The sequence below is a fragment of the Bemisia tabaci genome, chromosome 10, assembly GCF_918797505.1.
Source record: "Bemisia tabaci chromosome 10, PGI_BMITA_v3".
Classification (NCBI taxonomy): domain Eukaryota; kingdom Metazoa; phylum Arthropoda; class Insecta; order Hemiptera; family Aleyrodidae; genus Bemisia; species Bemisia tabaci.
The window spans coordinates 39,800,246-39,820,286 of record NC_092802.1 but is presented as its reverse complement, the minus strand read 5'-3'; the positions used below and the strand labels follow the sequence as shown (position 1 = coordinate 39,820,286).

The following is a 20,041-nucleotide window of genomic DNA, read 5'->3' as shown; positions in this document are numbered from 1 at the left end:
TGGGCACCGCCTAGGAGCGCTAGTGTTGGCAAAACATATGATTAGTTTCAAAAACGCCCGCCAATGCAGCACCTACTATGGACTCCACAGCCCTGTTGCCACATAGGGCTGCGCTGCACCTCACGACCAAAACGAAAAATGGAAAACATTGAAGATTTACCAGTAAAATATTTCAAAACATTTCACAAAGCTAACAAAAATAAGCAAAATATGACACAAGTTTTCAGGAGCTGGCTATGCGACACCACATAAGAACACCAAAATGCCAAGAACATAATTGTTTGCGTTTCATTTCGAAAAGTACCTTTCAATACCTATCATACATTTTTGATATTTCATGAAATTATTCACTCGAAATTTTTTCATGAAAAATTGCAACCCTGTCTCCACATTTCCATTTCAACAGCCAAAGGCTCAGAGATGTGAAATTTCATAAAACATTACAGTATGAGATTCCATGAAATTCCATGAAATATTTTGACCTCTGCAATGGACTCATTTCAATAACATTGAAATGCATCTTATAAAAAATTAAATCTTAATTTTGAAGAATAAAAAAAATTCAAAAAAAGACAGAGAATTTTATAATTCCTGTGATTTTACTTTCTAACGTTACTCTGCATATTTAATGAAATTAATTTAGTTTTATTTAAATCATGTAGATAAATACAAGAAATAATGTTCTTGATGTAGTTACGTTTTTTAAATAACATTTCTTCAAAAAAAAAAAAAAAAATAATTTGAAAAGAGGGGAAAAAGTTTGAGTCTAATTGGCTAAAAATGAGGCCCCTCATCAAATTTTCAGTTAATTATAACAGGCTGTGCCCATAGTCCTAGAATATTCGTTGATATTTCATATTTCAGCACTACTTATGTAATTTCATTTTGCATCCTTGCAGTCTCTTCGCTCCCGCACTGCAACAAAGTAACATACGTTTACTTAGCAAGTCTAAAAGAGAAATTTGAAAGTCATTCCGAACGGCTCACTGTAAGAAATTATAATTTTAGGGAGCGGAAAAATGTTAATCCCCCTTCCTTCCCACTAGATAAATTCCGACTTTACCAATGGTCACGTGACTCGAATTTTAGGAGGATCCCCCCCCCCCCCCCCCAAAGAAAAATCTGGGCTAAGCAGACGTCTACACTTGGAGGTTTTAAAGTTTGTTGACTTATTCTCGAACCTCGGATGTGCCACTTCAACTATGTATGTGCACTTTTTGTGAACAAATCGAAGGCTGGTTAATTTCAACAAAGTGGAAAAGGTTTAAATTCACCAGCTTCAAATTGTAGATAGAGCTAAATCCCTCTTTAAAAAATGACCATGTGGATCGTATTCAGCAAAAAGGAACCAGCTCGATTACAGTGTTTCCAAAATCATGCAACTTCTTCTCTTCTTTTAAAAATACTTAATATGTATCCGGTATTAAAATTTACAAGAATACTTATTTTCCTTTCAAATTAACAATTTTTTGGTGGAAAGCCAAAACTGCTTGCTATTCTAGGGATTTTTTTTTAGATAATTATGAAGAAGCGACTTTTTTACAACACTGTAAATGAGCTGGTTCCTTTTTGCTAAATGGACGTATTTATGCTAAAAGGAACTAAGCGCCTTTGGGTGTCTGCCCATAAGCAGTGGTATAAAGCGCCGGTGACGTCATTGGCGGGCCCGCGTTGCTGTGAGGCTTTTTTTTGTCCTATGCTCACAATGTTCGATGGCGCTCAGTGCTTAGTTCTATTTGATTTAATTCGAAATCCTCACTCTAAATCGTCAAAAGGAATTGACATGGGCGCTTAGTTCCTTTTAGTATAAATATGTCCAAATGGGATCCATGTAAATCAAAATGATCCGTTAGGCAGGGTTGCACGCGTGGAAATTTCTGTGAAATATTCCATGAAATTTCAGAAACCTGTGAAAAGTGAAGTACATATTCGCAGGGGCTGGGTCTGCAACACGCACTAATAAACAACAAAAAGCAAAAACTATCTGCCTTTCATTTAATTTCGAAAAATATTATTCAATATCTTTCGATTCAATTCATTTATTTTCTTCAATTTCAGGCAGGGCCGGATTAAGGGGATGGTCAAATGCAGGCTCGGACTGGCCGTAAGGCCAATCTGCCATTGGCAGATACGCCCCCTTGGCTAGCCGAAAAAGCGCTCCTCTGACACTTGGCAGAATAGGAAGAGAAAAAAAATTACGATCAAGAATATCTGCGAAAAATTTCTTAAATGAACGGAAGAGGAGAGAGCTGGAAGTAAAGAAAGGTGCTTTTACGCATAGTAGTGGTGAACAGAGGTCCAATAACTACTTTCTGAAGCGTAAACACTTTTCTGTGAAACTTTCACCTTTTTTTGACATACAGGCGCTTTATCATAACCCTCCTTCATTCGCTATATGTAACTCCCTCAGAAGCGATGGTCGGTTCGAATTTTAGACGTAAGCACGCGCCCTTTATAGACCTCTTGAGAGACCTTTAAACATATTTCTTCCTTTTCAAAATGACTATTGATTTGGACATACCATAGCATGTAGCGGGCAAACTTAACTTTAATTTATCTCGAAATTCAAAAATAAGAGACATCTAAAGTGTAAACGCGATATAACTATTCGCGCAAGATGGATGTCCACATTGCATATGAAAAATGTAAAAAGCGATGGCGTGAGTCGTGAACTCGTAATGTTCTGCTCTATGCTACTAGTCTGAAGCACCATTACGAATAAGACAAGTGCAAACAAACACAATATGGAAATAAAGGGAGGGAAAGGATGATCGTTAACGACGGCGCAGAGATACAACTATTCGTACTTGATGGACGTCGGTGCTGCATCTGAAAAATTGAAGGCGCGATGATGCGAAGCGTGAGCTCTCACTGCTCTGCTTGCTGTCAATGAGGTGTCGCTCAAATTCGGTAGAAGAGTTAAAGAAGAGACCCGAACACGTCTCTCCTACCTTCGGCTGTGTTACTCACGTAGTGCTTGAAGCACAATTACGATTAAGACAAACGGAAACAAACACAGTATGGAAATACAGCGAGGGAAAGGATGATCGTTAACGACGGCGCAGAGATACAACTATTCGTACTTGATGGACGTCCGTGCTGCATCTGAAAAATTGAAGGCGCGATGACGCGAAGCGTGAGCTTTCAATGCTCGTTTATATGCTGTCAATTAGGCGTCGCTCAGATTCGGAAGAAAAGTTAAAAAAGAGGCCCGAGTACGTCTTTCCTATCTTCGGCTGTGTTGATACTCGTTCTCTCTTCTTTTTTCAGGTTCTTGTCTGATTCTTTTTTATCATGGATTTGTAGACCCTCGCCTAGAGCTCGTGTAATTCGCAGCACTGGCTCGGGTTTTTTGGAAATAATGGTGCTTGGATGCGTCTAGTGGCTTTAATTTTTCATGGTTTCTTTAACTTCAGAAGTCGGTCGGTTACTTCAATACGTTCAATTATTTTGCAATTTTTACTGTGTAGGTACGATTAATAAACTTTGAACCTGAAAATAGCGTAAACTTTGTGCTGCTTTGCCAAAAATTTCTGAACCCCTCTCCACGTAGGGGATGCCTTACCAGGAAATATCACATTACGCCCCTTTAACCAGCCAAGGGTCGACGCCCTCAGATGCGAGCCAGTCCGACCCTGGTCAAATGGGCCGCGGCCCATGGCAGCAAAATGTAGGGGGCGACAAATTTTGCAATCTTTTTGAATGTAGGTACCAAAAAACAGAAGGAAAAATCGGATTCAGAAAATAAATTACAAACGAGAAAAGGCGACAAAATCTTTCATTTCCTGAGGGAATAGTATATTATGTAACTTCTAATTTTGTCGTCTTTCGGTGATACAAGAGACAACACCTTTAATTAGTCGCGTTAAGAGAGAAACCAAACACGCACTTTGACCTTGAGCGGAGCGGCTCAGAGAGCAATGATGACGCGGACGTGAGATGAAAAGGAGAAGCCCTCGGCGCGGTGGTCGGCATGTAACAAATATTAGCGCCTACAAGACTGCATGAATACTTCACGCATTGCAGTCACATACACGCTTAGCACACTGCAGTCAGCAGCAGTCGGCTTGAAACGCATAGCGCCTACAAGACTGCATGAATACTTCACGCATTGCGCCAAACACAGTACGGTCGGCGCAGCGGCGGAAGTTAAAATTATTAAACCACATTTATGTTTGTTGTTTCATAATTTTTGCGTTCGTTTGTTTTAAATGGAAGGCGTCGTCCAGGCAGGGTTGGGTTTTCGGTACTCAACTTTCGCGTAAAGTTCCGTGAACTTTTGTTAGTGTTGACTGGGCTTTCGCCAAAAATGAACCCAACACGAGTAAACGCGTCTCATAATACACCCCTCCCCCACCGACATGTTCACTTAACGAATGAGCAGGGGAAGGAAAAATACAGGCGGCCCATGGGCGGCAAGTAGGTAAACCCGGCCCTGGTTTCAAGTGTACAAAAATAGTTCAGATCAACTTAACTCATTCGTGAGTTTGACTCGTGTGGATGAGTCAGTTTTACATATTTAATTTAAAATAACATTTTTATATTATGGTAAAGACAATAAACAAATTTGTATCAAAATAGGTTACCTACATTTTTTTTGTTCTTTTTAATTTATCTAGGTTGGCGAGGCCCTCGTTCTAGTTCTGATTTCATTTGCTTTCACTTACCAGCTTCAAATTTTTATTACTGACATTAATTTGATACAATTGGATTGCACTTTCATATTTTTCTGAACATGAAATATTTTACATGAAATTTAAAGATTTTATTTTTCATGAAACATTGCAACCCTGCCGTTTGGCAACTTCGCAGCGCAGCAGTCTGGCAGCAGTGTTGCGTTTGAGGTTATGTTTGTGTTTGGATCATTATTATTGTTGTTTTGCCGCGCTGTTATCAGTTCAAGAAGTGGAAGATAAACTGATACTAATCATTTTTTTATCAGTCGATCAATTATTACACACTATTTTCACCTGCTGTGAAGCGCAATTCGAGATCTTTATCTATCATCCATCTTTGTATGTATAAACAATCTCTCAGAAATTGGAACACTTTTCTCACGAGTGCCGTCGTTGGTTTTTCCCAAAGTATACCGGGGAAATTGAAGTAAGTGTGTAGTATTGTCCGGTAGCTTAGGAGCCTCTAGTTTATTGATGGTCCATGTGATCCCCTAAAATCGAGGAATCTGAAGTTAATCCTTCAATATTTGGCAGTGATAAAATTGGTGTCATACAAAGTGATGAAAGAATGTCTGACGTTTTCTCTGGCGAGGATGCTCAACAACTTTTACGTGATAAGAACATAATTTTCATCGGTGGCTCCAGTAAGTCATAGTCCAATTACCATGTCAAGTGTTTCTAAACAACTAACAAACCAAAGTGGATTTCAGATACCTATGCAGAAAGTTTTAAGTCCCTCCTTTTTCAAATCAGCCTCTCCATTTCAACAACTCATTCCCCCCTCCCCCCCCCCCCAGATTTTTGCAGTAGAAGGCGTATTTTTCATGCTCTTTATTTACAAACTGAGTGATTTAATGCAAGACCTTCGGTTTCTTTTTTGGAGCCAGCTCCCATGCTCACAATCTGTTTGTAAACCCTTGCTAGCAGTTAGTGATGTTGTCAGCTAAGTTGGCATTTGTTTATACTCCACTTGCAAGCGATAACTCGGCGAATGGCTAAAAGTGATCCAGTATTGACCGCAGTCCTATCATGAGCGCAGTCAATTCTCGATCGTTATTGGACAAGTGCATCGGAGTCGATTATTAACAGACTAAACAAGTGCTAACTTAGCTGATGACACCTTAAGTACCTACTTAGTCTCTTCACAAGAAGATTCAGTATAAATATGACTATTTCTAACAGTGGCCAACCAAAAGAGCCATTCTGGTAGGGAAGAATGTCATTTGAGCATTTGAATGTTGCCAAATGTCTCTGACAAAATATTGATTTTCGAGGAAGTTCTCAGATATTTTTTCTTGAAAAAATGATACTCTAGATCAAATTGCAAATAATGCTCTCCTAAAAATTGGAAGATTAAAACTTCCAGTTTTGCCAAAGAATTAGCTCTTCATCAATGGAAATTTGCCAACATTTGAAGGCTCAAACAGCGTTCTTGCTCGGCACAGCATCATTGGTTTTAGAGTAAACTTCATATTTCAGGTAGAAAGTGTTCTCCTCCTCTCGATACGTGCACACCTATTTTAACTCGAAGAAATTTGAATCTAACTTCTTGACTGGCAAAATCCTTAACGTAAGTCATGGCTGACATGTTTACGAATTCTGATGCGAATAGACTGTTGAAGAACAAAAATGTTCTGTTCATTGGTGACTCAAGTAAGTTTTCGTCCGTGGTTGATGCATCCTCAATGGCGTACTTCCGCATTGAATTACTGCTTATTGAAAGACGTCTGATGCTACTGCATTACTGCATTGTTGTTCCGTTTGGATATACTTCTTTGTAGTGTGAGACAAGTCAATCCTCGCAAAAATCACCCCTCAGCCCTGATTGAGAAACAACAAGGAACTAGAAAAAAAGTATTAACTTATACTTAGTTGAGTGCAGACCTTCTCCTGTTGAAAAACACCCACGTCACTTGCAGAAACTTTGGGCGAGACAAATTTTTGCCCTTTGCGACCCTCATGCCTTTTCTCTTGCTACAAGAAAGAAGTTCAAAGTCTGCCCTTGCTCTAATAGTTGTTTGCATCTCTTAAAAAGTTGCTATGACCCTCATAACTGCTTCTACTATCCCCATTGAAATTAACTGAATTCAATTACATTTTATTCCAATTCTTCGAGTGCTGCTTCATTTTCCCTCCAATTTTTTATTTTGTTTTTTTGACTTGCTTGTTTTCTGCCGTTCAACTCTTTCTCTTTTGGCTGCGTTTTGCTGGAGCCAGTGAACTGAATGGAATGATGGTATGCCGATGCCTGCGCACCTTGTTGTTATCAAGTTTGCCTGATGAAGTTAGTCCTTTCGAAAATTAGTTTGTTACCTATTTATTTCTTTTTCTTTGACGCACATCTTCTAGAGCTCCTCGGTACAGGGTTGTTTTGTCTTATTCGGTTCTGGGGGCAGCTGTATCTATCCTATCTCTTAAGCACAGGCGGAACCAGGAATTTTCTTTGGAGGGAGGGGGCAGAGGAGGATATAGAGCTTGGGCTAAGGAGGGTCTGGGGGACTCCCCCAGCTGCAGAGGGGTGTCTAGGGGGTCTCCCCAGGGAAGTTTTTGAAAATTGGAACGTCTTGAAAGCAATTGTAAGTCATTCTCAATGACAAATGAAACGGAATTAAATATTACAGATGACATAAATTTTGCGGACTTGTTTTTAAAAATATCATATCGTAGGGTGGGTTTAAATTGAATTTATCGTAATTTAACTTTCATGAAAACAAGTATTGCGCTAAAATGCACGAAAAACCACACCCAGATACAGTCAAACTACATTCCACGTTCCTTACTTGGAGGAAGCTGCTCTCTTTGCGAGAAATTTTCATCTTCTGACATCTTTGATCGATCATATTAGGATTAAGCTCATATTTATTACATTCCCTATGCCTTTTACCTCAAAGCTAATTAGTAGCTTGGGTCCTTGACATTCTTTGGAAGGGGCCGAGCTGAATTGTGGGGGGAGGGGAGGGCTATGTCCGACTATGCTCTTAAGATAGTTGTTTCTTACTCAATTCTAAATTCATTCGTTTTTCATTCTCCATCTCTGTCTGTAAACTCTACAATGCTCTAAGATTGGTTCTTGAGAAAAGAAACTCTTTCATCTCCCACTAGAATGTCTTTGTTAGGCTGTTGTTCAGGAGCTTTGTCTTTATTAGGGGGCTACACCCCCTGACTGCTTTGCGGTACAACCCTTCAAAGTGCTTCCAGCCTCAGGCGTTATGCATTACACACTACTCTCATGATTTTATAATTGTCAAAAATGTTGGTGGCGTTTACAGTAGCTATTTCGATTTTTGAAAGAATCGCACACCTATTTCATGCATATTTTACCAGTAGAAATTGAGTCATGTTGACATTATCCGGATGATTCTGAAAAATCCAGGCCTTATGCATGATGTCAAAAATTTTCAATATTGGCCAGGTAAATTCGACAGTCTCTGAAGTATTATGGACCGCTATGAATTCATCTTTCTCCTTTTTCTAATGGCTGCAATTCAAAGTTTAATAACAGTACCAATGCTTCCTCTTTCAGATATTCGGGCGCTATACAAGGACCTGGTATGGTTTCTCCAGTTCCAATCTTTAGTTCCTCAAGAACTGCTAAAGAAGAAGGTAATATATTTTACAGTTGTTGTGTTCTTTATGTAGAGTAAGTAAGGTATTTTATCACCAATTTGCTTTTTTTAAAGGTTTTTCATCACTCTATTTTAGTAAATTTTAACTTGAGTTTTACATAAAATTTTAGTTTCTTATGATGCACATTTTGCAGTTTATTTTTGTTTAGCTTAGGATGAGCCAGTCTCAGAATTTCAGGAAATTGTTTTGTCGTTTTTTACATTTTACTTATTGAGAGTCAGCAGTCCTTATTTTCACCATGTAAAATATACTGACGATAAGGTACACTTTTCTCATGTTATACTGGATGTATGTTTAAAAATTATTATTTTTAATTTCCTAGACTCTTTCAGCTTTAGACAAAGGATTTTTAAAATTTCTAAGAATTGAAATTTTCATGAATTTAAAAAAAAAAAATAAAACAATAAAACAACAGTTAGGCACCTAGCAAATGAGGCCTTCAATTTTTTTTTTTTTTTTTTTTTTGAAGAATAATTGAGGAAAAATCCCTCAGCTGTTGGACTCAGAGAAAAAAAGTTAGGAAAAAAGCAAAGTAAAATGTTGAAACATCGAGACTGTAGATCCTGAAAAAATTGCACCCTTCAGAGAGAAAAAGAAGAAGTTTTGAGAAAAACCAGTGGGACGTTTTTAACGCACAGAAGAATTGCTTTACTCCATGCATCACAGATCATTGTATAACTTATTCAAAAATTATCAGATTTTTTTAAAAAAAAATTGGTCCTGAATTACAGCTGAGGATATGTAGAATTTGATCAGAAAAAAAGCTCCAAAAATTAGCTGCATACACCCCTTACATCAGAACAAAAAATATCTGGCACAATTAATGTGTGTACAAGTTAAGCTTGTATACACTAAAAAAATTTTAGAGTGGACATATTGAAATGACAAATTTTAAATTGTAAGTAAGATCTCAGCGTTTTCTGTTGAGTCAATTCAAAAGTTCCACTTGTCAAGGAAATTAAAGATACCTAACTGGAACCAAGTGAACAATCAGCTCATTTCAGTAAGTTTTTTTTTAGTAAAAGGACTTTCATCTTTTATCTCATGAATTAAAGAGGAATTTCGTACAGACGAAATCGTGTGCCAGCCAAATGATTTAGTGCAAGTTTCTCAATGTTTGTATTTCCTTTTTTTTCAGTTGGAGGACTCATTTGCCGGTGACGAGAAAATCCGTGGTGATCGTTTGCACCGAGGTCGAGACTATGTTGAAGATCGGTCTTATCTCCATAATGTACAGTATTTATTATCATTTATATTTCATCTGTAAAAGTAATTTACTATTTACAGTCTTCTACTCATGCCTGATTTCAAGTCAAAATAAGAATTTGTCTGTTAAAAAATTTAAGTGTGAAAGAAACTTAGGCATATTTAATGCAGTTAGACTGACTCCAGTTAAATCCATCCAATTTTTGCCATAAAATTTTGCAGAAAATTGGTTGAGTATCAGAAATGAAGATCTTAAAACATTAAACACTAGCATATATTGATAGCCAAAGTATGAAACCAGGTATCTTTATCACTGTGTTTCAACATTTTCTCAACTTTTCAAATTTAACTCAAATCCAACTCATTCACCTAGGAAGTAACGGTTCTGGTCTGCATTAATCCGCACTCACAGAGAAACCAGATTCTACTTGAGTTAAATTGAGCACGAAAGTAATTTTTGTATGTATTATGATGGAAGGATGCTCATGCTTGATTGGGTTCCTCCTGGGAGGAGACGTAGGGGACGCCCAGTGAGAGGTTGGCGACAGGGGGTGTTGAATGAGATGAGAGATTGTCAACTCCCTGATGACCTGTGGGAAGACCGAGCTTTGTGGGGATTGGGCGTCGTAAAGCGCCAAAGAGCGCTGTAAAAGCGACTCATATATATATGTTATGATGGAAGAATTTCCATGTGCACTAACTTGTGTTTGATGAGATCAAAGGTACCTTGTATCAGAAGAGGAAGGAAGTGTGTGTCGAACGGAGCTCTAGTTATTTGTTTGATGTATAGGTTTATTTCAATGCTTGAAAGAACTATTTATAATGTAAACTATGAACATCTTTGCTATTGTAAGAGTTAATTTTGCTAGTTTTTGATGTAGGTAATCAAAGTCTTCTACGTGAAATTTTGTCGAGAAAACATGCGTTGTACCCACTGCTACCCTGTCTGGTGGTTCATTCAAATTAATCCATTACTTCACTTTTACGTTGTCTTTTCTTTTCAAGTGCCCAGTGGTGCAGCATTGAGAGTTCTGTATTTATCTTTGAAATTGTTTTGCAGATGGAGGATTTCTCAATTTTGGTGGAATACTCATTTACGAGCATCTGTTACTCTGAGAAGGTCATTGAATTGTTCAACAACATCAAGAATGGACACATCGACCCTGACATTATCGTCATGAATTCTACGCTTTGGGATATCAACAGGTAAGACTGCTCTTGAAATTGATAGCAATTATCAAACTAATCATGTCTACTTTGCGCTTCTTTAAAAAAAGTGTATTTATTAAGCTGGTTTAATTTATGTGGACGCACTCATACCTAAAGGAACTATGTTGCTTGCAAACCTTATGGACAAAGTTCCTTTTAGCTCAAGCATTACCATATGTGGGTTTGGTTTGGGATAGTTCTATGCAAAAAGATAATAATAATAATAGAAAACATGGCAATTGAAATACAAAGAATAGTATTAATTGGAGCGACAGGCGCAATTTCTAAAAGTGCAGCTAAAGGTGTACCAGAGATTTTGGGTAGGCATTCCATGAGTGCCCTTCAATAATAATAATAAGCTGGATGGATCAAAGACTCAGAGGTCACGAACAACCCAATGAAATGGACAGATCTCGAAGCAGGTGAACTAACAACTACCCTTAACAGGAAGCAAAAAGTCAAAGAGAAAATCTCCGGAAGCATCAGAAACAAATGGAAAAGGAAGAGCATGCACGGACAGTATCCACTGATGCTAGAAGATGACTCTATTGAGAGTAACATCTCAACCATGTGGCTCAGTAAGGGTGTGCTAAAAGCAGAAACAGAGAGCCTAATTGTAACGGCACAAGATCAAGCCTTAAGCACTAGGTACCGGGAGAGGAAAATCCAAAAGAAACTTGTGAAGAGTAATTGTATAATGTGCCATCAGTTCGAAGAAACCATTGAGCACATTACATCAGATTGCCCAATGGAACACTAGACAAGGTACGAATTTCAGTATTCTGATACATGCTTCTTAACCAAAATTTTACGTAAAACACGATGCACACAACGAAAATTACCGAAATTAACTCCTTACGAAGATATTTAATGATACTTTATGCGTGAATTCAAACCACCCGCTCATAAAAACTCAATGCTCTACGTGATTCACATTGCGCGCTAAACGTTATCATGACAGTCTCTGCGATAAAAAAATCCGACAACCTCAATCTTGACACTTTGGCTCAGCTATAGCAAATTACCAATAGTTTGAACAACACATGGTGGAAAATGAACATTGCTCGATTGAGAAGTTTGCTGAAACCGTTGTAGTGCGCGATTTGACTCACGTAGAGCTTTGAGTTTCTTGTGAGCAAGCAGTTCAAATTCCTCGTAACCAATGTGAAATAAAAACGTTAATATCTTCATTAGGAGTTGGTTTCAGTAATTTTCGTTGTGTGAATCGTTTTTTACGTGAAATTCTGGTTAAGAAACATGTATCAGATCGCTTAAATTCGTACCTTGTCTAGTGGTCCATTCTAGCTCAAAAGAACTATATCGAGAGACACGACAGAGAATACCCCCAACTTCACTACAGCCTCTGCAAATAATATGGAATCGAAGTTGACGCAGACTAATGGTATGAACACAAACCGGAAAACACTGCAACAACCAAAAATGGAGAGACAAAAGTGTACCCGAAGGTTCCAAAACGTTGTTTTCAGAAAAACCTGTTAAAAGTTTTGAACACACAGAAGAATTGTATCACTCCTTGCGTTACAAAACGTCGCATAACTTATTCAATAATGATCAGACTTTTATGAAGAATTTAGTTTTGAATTACAGTTGAGGATTTGTGAAATTCAATTTTAAAAAAAACTTTCAAAATTCTTTTTTTTACCTATTAAAAAATTAAAAGTTTTTTTTTTTTTTTTTTTTTTTTTTTTTTTTAAATTTATATATTCAAGACTACCAGTAATTCACACTTCGAGTCAAAGCAAGCATTTATCAAATTTTGGTATTTCTTATGATGAAAGAATTTTCCCGTATGCCAATTTTGTTGTTGTCAAGATTGCATGTAAAATATTGATGCGAAAACATGTGGTATAGTGCATAATTCCTCACCGTGTTAAATGGCCCATTCTAATGAAAGTCACACCTGTAATCATTATTCCTTTTTTACTTTTTCAGATGGGGACCGGACGGCATCAAAATGTTTAAGAGCAATTTGGTGAAATTGATGCAACTTGTCTCTGCCAGCATTCAACAAAAATGCATGTTTCTGTGGTTGACTGCACCTCCAGTCCTGTCGAGCATTCGTAGCTCGCTGCTCCCTACTGAGGTGAGTTGCTCCCACCACACAACAATGATTCTCGATTTTTGGCTTTACTCGACTTTTCTAACGTCCTTTGATCCATTCAAAGCTGCATTCGGCATGTCAATCCCATTTGTCCACATTAGGGTAATCCATTTTAAGTATATAGTTTTTATAAATTTAGAAATATAATAAATGCAATGAAATCATTTCTACTTATTGTGGACTTTAAAGTGAAAGATGAATGAATAATTAAGGCTTCCTGACTGCCAAGATTTAGAGCGGGTGGATTAAAACATTTTTTACTGTAATTTTCGAATTCTCATTTCTGGCGCATAAGTTTTTTCGAGAATGACCGATTCAAATACTCTTTGCATCTCTTTTATTGCACTGCTGTCTTTTTGCAGATTTCATTCCTCAAACCGTACGTTAGATTCAATGTCTTGGAGGCCAACAACTTTGCAAGGCAGATTGTCGGCTTGTATGGGCACGATGTCCTGGACATTCATCATTATCTGCGCATGCAGCTTTACCACATAATCAACGATGGTATCCATTATCAGCCGGTCATAGATCGCTATGTAACCAACCTGATCTTGACTCATTGCAGTAAGTCTCCACCAACCAACGTCTACCAAATGCGTCACTAGAAACATGAAGCACACCGAAAAACCACCCGAAGCTGAGGCAGTTTAGGGTTTTTAATTCTCCTGCAGATAAGCTTCTTGCGCGGGATAGCATGAACACATTGCCTGCCACGGTATTCTGAATGAAAATTCCCCTTGGCGTCACAAGAATCCCAAAAAAATCTTATTCTTTGATCATCCTGTAAACTGAACTTAGTTTAATGCTCCATTTGACTCGAGTAGACCCTGGTATTTTGCGAGCGGGAGGTGTGAATTAAGATGGACACAAGCCATTATCTCCTAATTTATGAGTTGAATGTGGAAAATTTTAAGGTATTCATCATGCACAGTTAAAATTTTGATCCGAAAACGTATATGAGGACTTATCTGTAACAGTAGCGGATGTGAAAATTACCTTTTCGAAACACGCTTAAAAAACTGTTTTGTTCACACAAAAATTTAATGTGTTTGGCTCTGGCATAATGTACAGATCTCAAAGATCACATCTCAAGTATTTTCTCAAAATTTTCTTGATGCCAAAACAGTCTTTTGAATGTGTTTCGAAAAGGTAATTTTTCACATCCGCTATTGTTACAGATAAGTCCTCATATGGTGATACTTAGTTGGAAAGTATGTCTAGTGGTCTTTTTTCAGCAAACTGCATATAACTTGAGTACGAGATGCTGGGATTTGTAGGATCTTGATGTAATTCATGAAGTGGATCGCATTTTTTAAGAAGGAACCAAGAGCATTCCAATGTTGCTAGGATTGCGTGGCTTACATTGTTTACAATAAAATTACTGAAATCTTGCAAAATATTTTACGAAGGTAATTTTTGTCTTGAATTGATAATACATTGGATGTGATAAAACTTGTTTAGATGATCAGTTTATATTTGCAAGGTAAAAAAAGGTAAGCAATCTTAGCGACACTGGATTGCTCTCGGTTCCTTTTTACAAAATGGAATCTAAGTATCATCTGGCAATCGGCAAACAGTGTTTTTTACATTCTGTTTTTCTTACACTCAGGTTTATCATGGAATGTACCGTTACCAGGAAACGTCTGGAATATTTCACTGGAAAAAGCTGTCGATCTTCCCTTCAAGCAGCAGGACCACGATGTCGAAAAATACATCGATGTCAACTTGATATTGGAAGAACTGGAGAACACGGCTCCTAACAAACAGCTCCCTTCAGCTCCGGCTTCAAATTTGTCTGTAGCCGTGTCCTCAGCTCCAGCACAACCCTCCTCAGCTCCAATACAACCTTCCTCAGCTCAAGCACAACCCTCAGATCAGATTCAAAATGGTACGTAAAATATTTGTTACTAAGAAATTAGGGTACAGAAAATATGGAATAGTAGAATCCAGGCTACTTGTAAAATTAAGGAAGTCTCCAAAAAAGTGCGGGAGCCATGCTTCTGTGCTAAGGAAGAACACCGAGTAAACATTTGAGAGTCGCCAAATTTCCCTTGATAAAACATGTAATTTTGATCACATTTATGCACATTTTTCCTTGAAATTTTAAGAGAACTTGGATCAAATTGTGCACAAAATTGTCTGAAAGTTTTGGGAAAAAATATTCACAATTTTTCTAGTGAATTCAGTTTTCATTGAAGAAAACTTGACAATGTCTGACAGCGTTATTCCTTATAGCACAGCAGTATGAGACTTTCATTCTCTTTTTTAAGCATTAATGGAACCCTCCAAACTTTTTAAAGTTCTGAAATTTTCCTAGAAATTTTCAGAATTTTCTTACTTTTTTTGAAAGATTAAGGAGGTTTCCTAGTTTGTGGGAGTTCTCAAATCTTCCTAATGGAATAGACATTTTTAAAACACTTCCAGTTGTTCCGTAAGCCCCCTCACTTCTGCAGCCTGATTTTTGAAATTTTTTGTTTGTCAGGACGACATTGATGACATAGGTTAAAAGGCGGAGCAAGATTGGTTGGCTATGTCTTATCGCTGATTTGTCGTGCCTATATCGAGTTGAACTCACGACAAGCTAATGGCACCTCTTAAGTTTCCGACAGTAAGTCGTCCATTCCACCCGACAAAGCAATGATAAGACTTAGCCGACCAATCAAGCTTCGCCATTTAACCTAGATGTCATCCATATCCACCCGACAAACAAAAAATTTCAACAATCAGGCTGCTGTGAACAATACCTTTACAATTTTACCGCGATCTTCAAATTACCCCAGCTTTTCAAAAAATTGTCTAAATTCTCCCAAAATATCCAGGCAAGTTTTTGATTTTCAAAGAATTTCTCAGAATTGTCGCCTGATTTTTCATTTATTCTCATGATATTTCTAGCTTTTTGTGACAGGAACAGATTCACGTCCTTTTTGAAAAATTGCAGTGTGTTGGAAAAAATATAAATTTTCATCCAGAGCTCACATTTTACCCTTTTGCAATTATCGTTAAAAATAAGGAATAAATTCAAAAACTTCCTTAAGATTAGATCATACAAGCAGTAAAAATATTAGTAACATTTTACGGACAATCATAAAATGAAAAAAATAGAATGACTTGATATTAATTGATACATCATTCCCTGCGAAACAATGTCATTCAGTATGACATTCGTAAGGCAGTATTTCTGTTCATTCATCCTAGAAACTGCGTTTTTAAACAGAATTTCTCATCTTTGAAGGGACAGACAGTTATCGAATTAAACCAATGAAATGGTACTAAAATATTGAATGTGATTTTTCACGAAATAATGAATCCCAGCGGCAAAAAGCTCGAAATCAAGTATTTTGGTTAAATAAGTATTTTCCGAATTTTTTGGTACAGAAAAAGTTAAACCAAACAAAGAGATATGCGGTCCAAAATTTTCATTTTCAAAAACTGCATTTCCAAATGCATGTGTTCAAAGTTTCAATGTGACCTAATCGCAACCCAGAGTCATCAGAAAAGTATGAGATTTCATCCTGGCTCCTGAAGAAAAATTAACAAAATAGCTTGCAGACTATTTTTCAGGCACTGGAGAGAGGGTTTTTGCCTCAAACTCAATTTCTGATTTTTTTACACTGCTTCTTTAAATATTACATAATTTCAGAATTTGCCTGCATGCTTGGATTCCTTTTTTCATGGATGATCGTATGAGCATTGTTAAATAATAATTTTCTAAGATTACCTCGCAAAGCATTGTTGTCTTACTGATAATGAACACTACCTAAATTACTTTTGATTTCAGACGAGGCTCTATTCCACCTTCTGAATTAAAGTCATCCGCGTTTAAAGGCAGAGTATTTCACTAATTTTTTTAATTATGTTTGCAGTATTGGCCACTACATCAGTGACAACAGGAGAGGTCAAGTCAGCTCCATGCTCAAGCTCCAAGGTAAAGGAGAAAAGGAAGCGAAAGAAAGCGAAAGGAGCGAAACCAATCCCAAAACCATCCGTGGCACAAGGAGCCTCTGCAACAGCAGCAGCTTCAACAAAAGTTGGTCCTGCGAAAGCAGGACAGGCGAAGCGTGTGCTAGTCAATTCTGCTAAGAAAAAAATTATAAAGAAAAAACGGACCCCTAAGAAAGGAGCCTTTGCAAAGCAGGGGCTGCCTCCAACACCTGCAGGAACACACACCGGGACATTGCCAGTTGTGAGGAAAGGACCTTTACTCCCAACACCACTTTTACAATCAACAGAAAGCCCTCCTGGGATAATAGGTAATGTCAGTGCTGAACACAATTCAGAATTTCCCGGCAGAAATAGCCAAATGTCAGATTTCCCTGTGGAGTTCCCTCAGGAAGAACAACCACCTAGTAAGTCACTATTTGCAATTTTTTTGTCAAATTATTAATGTTTTTACTGACTTATTTTTATTATATCAGCAGAAGATCTTGTGTACAAAAATAACAAAACATACCAGGAATCCTGGAGGTAAAGCTGTCAGTTTAGTGAAGTGCAAAATGTAAAGAGCGGTGTAAAATAAAGTTTGAAATCAAGTAACAAAATATAAAATAAAGAGATGTGCATAGGGTGTTCCACATTTAAGCAGCCAGCAGGTCAAAATGAGAATTTTTGTCCCATAAACATGGGTCCTAAAATTAATGGGGCTGCGCTGCTTATTTCAGGCTATCCAACAGACTGGGTGAGTGTCAAACAGTGTGCAATTTTTCCTGATTTTTCGTCTCACTGTTGTTTCCTTATCCAGAGATCAAAATTCAACATGGTTAGTTTATCTTTTCCTCTCTCTCTCTGTAGAGCTAGTGTCACGCAGGTCAATCAAGGTCAAGTGTTGTGATTGGCTTATCACAACCCCTAACCTTGACACATTGATGGGGCGGTTTGAGTGTGTGCCACTAGCTATGAGGCAACGACCTATGGTTTCAACTTTCAACCACTTTTGATCCATTGAAACATGGCTGTCGTCCAAGTTTAATGACTAACATACGACTTAATTTAAAAGATCAAAAATTACAAAAAAATTCTCTTCAAACAACAATAATATTGCAAGCTTGGTCGAGATACCAGATCAGATTCTGGTGGTCTGAAAACTCTGGCAATTCTGGAAAATTTGGAGTCGGGAATGAGCAAGAAAAGTCAGGGAATAAGAAATTTTAGAAACTGTGAATATGTAACGTACATTATGACTACATCTCGGAAGTATACAAAAAATGTGGGTAGAAGAACATATGGCAGACAAGTTTCTTGTGGCACCACAAAATCTGTCAGCGCAACATTTTTTCGTTTGAAATGGAGTTAAATTTTAGACAACTTCGTAAGTCTTTTCTACAGCTGAAATTTGATCCCATGAAAAATGGAAAAACGCAGGCATTCTCATTTATCATGCATTCTTTGAAAAAGAATCGAAAAATAATCGAGAAACATTCTCATTATTTGAGTCATATCTACAAGGAGAAGTTTGAAAATATCAAGTACGTGCACTAGCTTGAGACTGATTATTCTGTAAGATTCTCAAGCTATGATAATTTGTTTTCCTTTTAAAGGAGTAAGTAAAAGTAGCAATTTTTAAACACCACAGTCGAGATACATATCTTCCCAAGCAAGTCTTTTTCTTTTCGCTCACAAGATTTTTTCCGGTTTTTTTTTCAGGCATCCTTTCGACTAAATTCCAATCTTGGAAGAAGACGAAATGTTGGCGTGGAGGAAAAAAACGAGTGGTTCCATACGTTTTTCCTAGAGGAAACTCCATCCTCGGAAGAATTCGCTTCCAGAATCCAAGGCAACAAGCTCCCAGTGTCAGGTTCCAGAACCGCACTTACGTAAGACCAGGATACCAACCTTGGCGACCGAGACAGCCACAGGAACCTTTTTATTTGGACCCAACGTGGAATTAGGGATTCAACCTGGGAGATTTGACGGAAAATTGGAAGGTTTTAAAGCCAGGGATCTCGTCTTTTTGGAGAGAAATGTCGACTGCGCGATCCAAGTCGGGACAAAGAAAAACCTGGAATCATCAGAAAGTGAAAACTTTTAGGAAAAATCAGGGAATCTTTTCCAGAGACTGAGAATCTACTGCTTTGTATTCTGTTCTTTCTATTCTATTGCTTGAATGATATATTTGAATATTTAAATCATTAGATAACAGAGAGGCTTTCATCGACCAAATAATATAGGTATCAAGAATTCTTTTAGCATCGACAATTTGAAAAGGCGTCAACAAATTGGTTGAAAGATGATGAAAATCGATATTCATATCTGAAACTCAAGATTTATATAGTTTGCCCCCAGAAGATTCCCAGGGATATGGGAGAAAACTTTGGTTTCCCATGAGGGAATGAACTTCTATAAATGAAGGAATGAGTATGGTCAAGAATTCTGGACACCATATTTTAAAAGATGTTTGGGGAAAAGCCCCCCACACAAATAGAAAATACGATTTTCACCACAGTTATAAATTGCACTGAACAATCTTCCAAGAGGTCAAAAATGGGCCTTTAGATAAGATGTGAATTCACGTACTACACAACATATTTTCTTTTCTAAAATTTCTTGAGAGAAACTACATATTTGCACAATGCAAAAGCTGGAAATCAGCTCCTAAAAAAGATGTAAGCGTTTGTAATTGACACTAGTGAAATGTAAAAATACAAAGACATCATTTGCATGTGTAATCATAACTTCCACTTGATCTGCGTCAAAAATACTAGTTTATGTCTCTTTCAGGAGTTGATTTTCCTTTGTGTAAATCGTTTTCTAAGTGAGGTTTCCAAGAGGTTTACAACTGGTATCAGAAATTGGGAGTGAAATTTTTTGTTTAAAAAAGCAATATCAGAAGCAGCAGCAAAAAGGTAGTTTTCTTGAGAACCAATGCCCTCAATTTTTAAGACTCGAATCTCTAATTATATTACTGCTGTAAATGTTCCTCAAAATGGTGACCATAATTTTACAAGAACCATGCCATCTCTAGAGTCCCTTTATACCCAGAGTTAAGACAACTTGATTATCAGCTGACTGGCAGCCGGCCTTGGCTGGCCATGGAGGCCGAAACGAGTGCACCCTAACGAACGATATTGAGGGATAAGGATCAGGAATCCTGCGATGTCTGTCACACAAAAACAACAACATCAACAAATTGATCAATTAAAAAGAGAATGAGTTTGGTTTGTGAATAATTTCTTAATCTATTTTCATTTTGGACCGATGGAAATAA

General features: G+C 37.5%; 1 protein-coding gene across 5 annotated transcripts; it reads left to right on the top strand.

Annotated features, from left to right (window-relative positions):
• The first annotated feature begins 4,853 nt into the window (after positions 1–4,853).
• LOC109036048 (uncharacterized) lies at positions 4,854–19,267 on the top strand. Of its 5 annotated transcripts, none has more exons than XM_072304804.1 (10): positions 4,854–5,103; positions 6,156–6,329; positions 8,200–8,279; positions 9,442–9,534; positions 10,570–10,715; positions 12,672–12,822; positions 13,203–13,404; positions 14,450–14,728; positions 16,704–17,186; positions 18,481–19,267. In XM_072304804.1, the coding sequence occupies exons 2-10, from the start codon at positions 6,254–6,256 to the stop codon at positions 18,723–18,725; spliced, it is 1,755 nt and encodes a 584-aa protein (XP_072160905.1). In that variant the 5' UTR covers positions 4,854–5,103; positions 6,156–6,253; the 3' UTR covers positions 18,726–19,267. The 5 variants fall into 5 exon arrangements, with proteins under 5 accessions (XP_072160905.1, XP_018905507.2, XP_018905506.2 ...); XM_019049962.2 differs by having other exon boundaries at positions 4,854–5,320; XM_019049963.2 differs by lacking the exon at positions 6,156–6,329 and adding an exon at positions 6,894–6,960 and having other exon boundaries at positions 4,856–5,320.
• Positions 19,268–20,041: the final 774 nt, after the last annotated feature.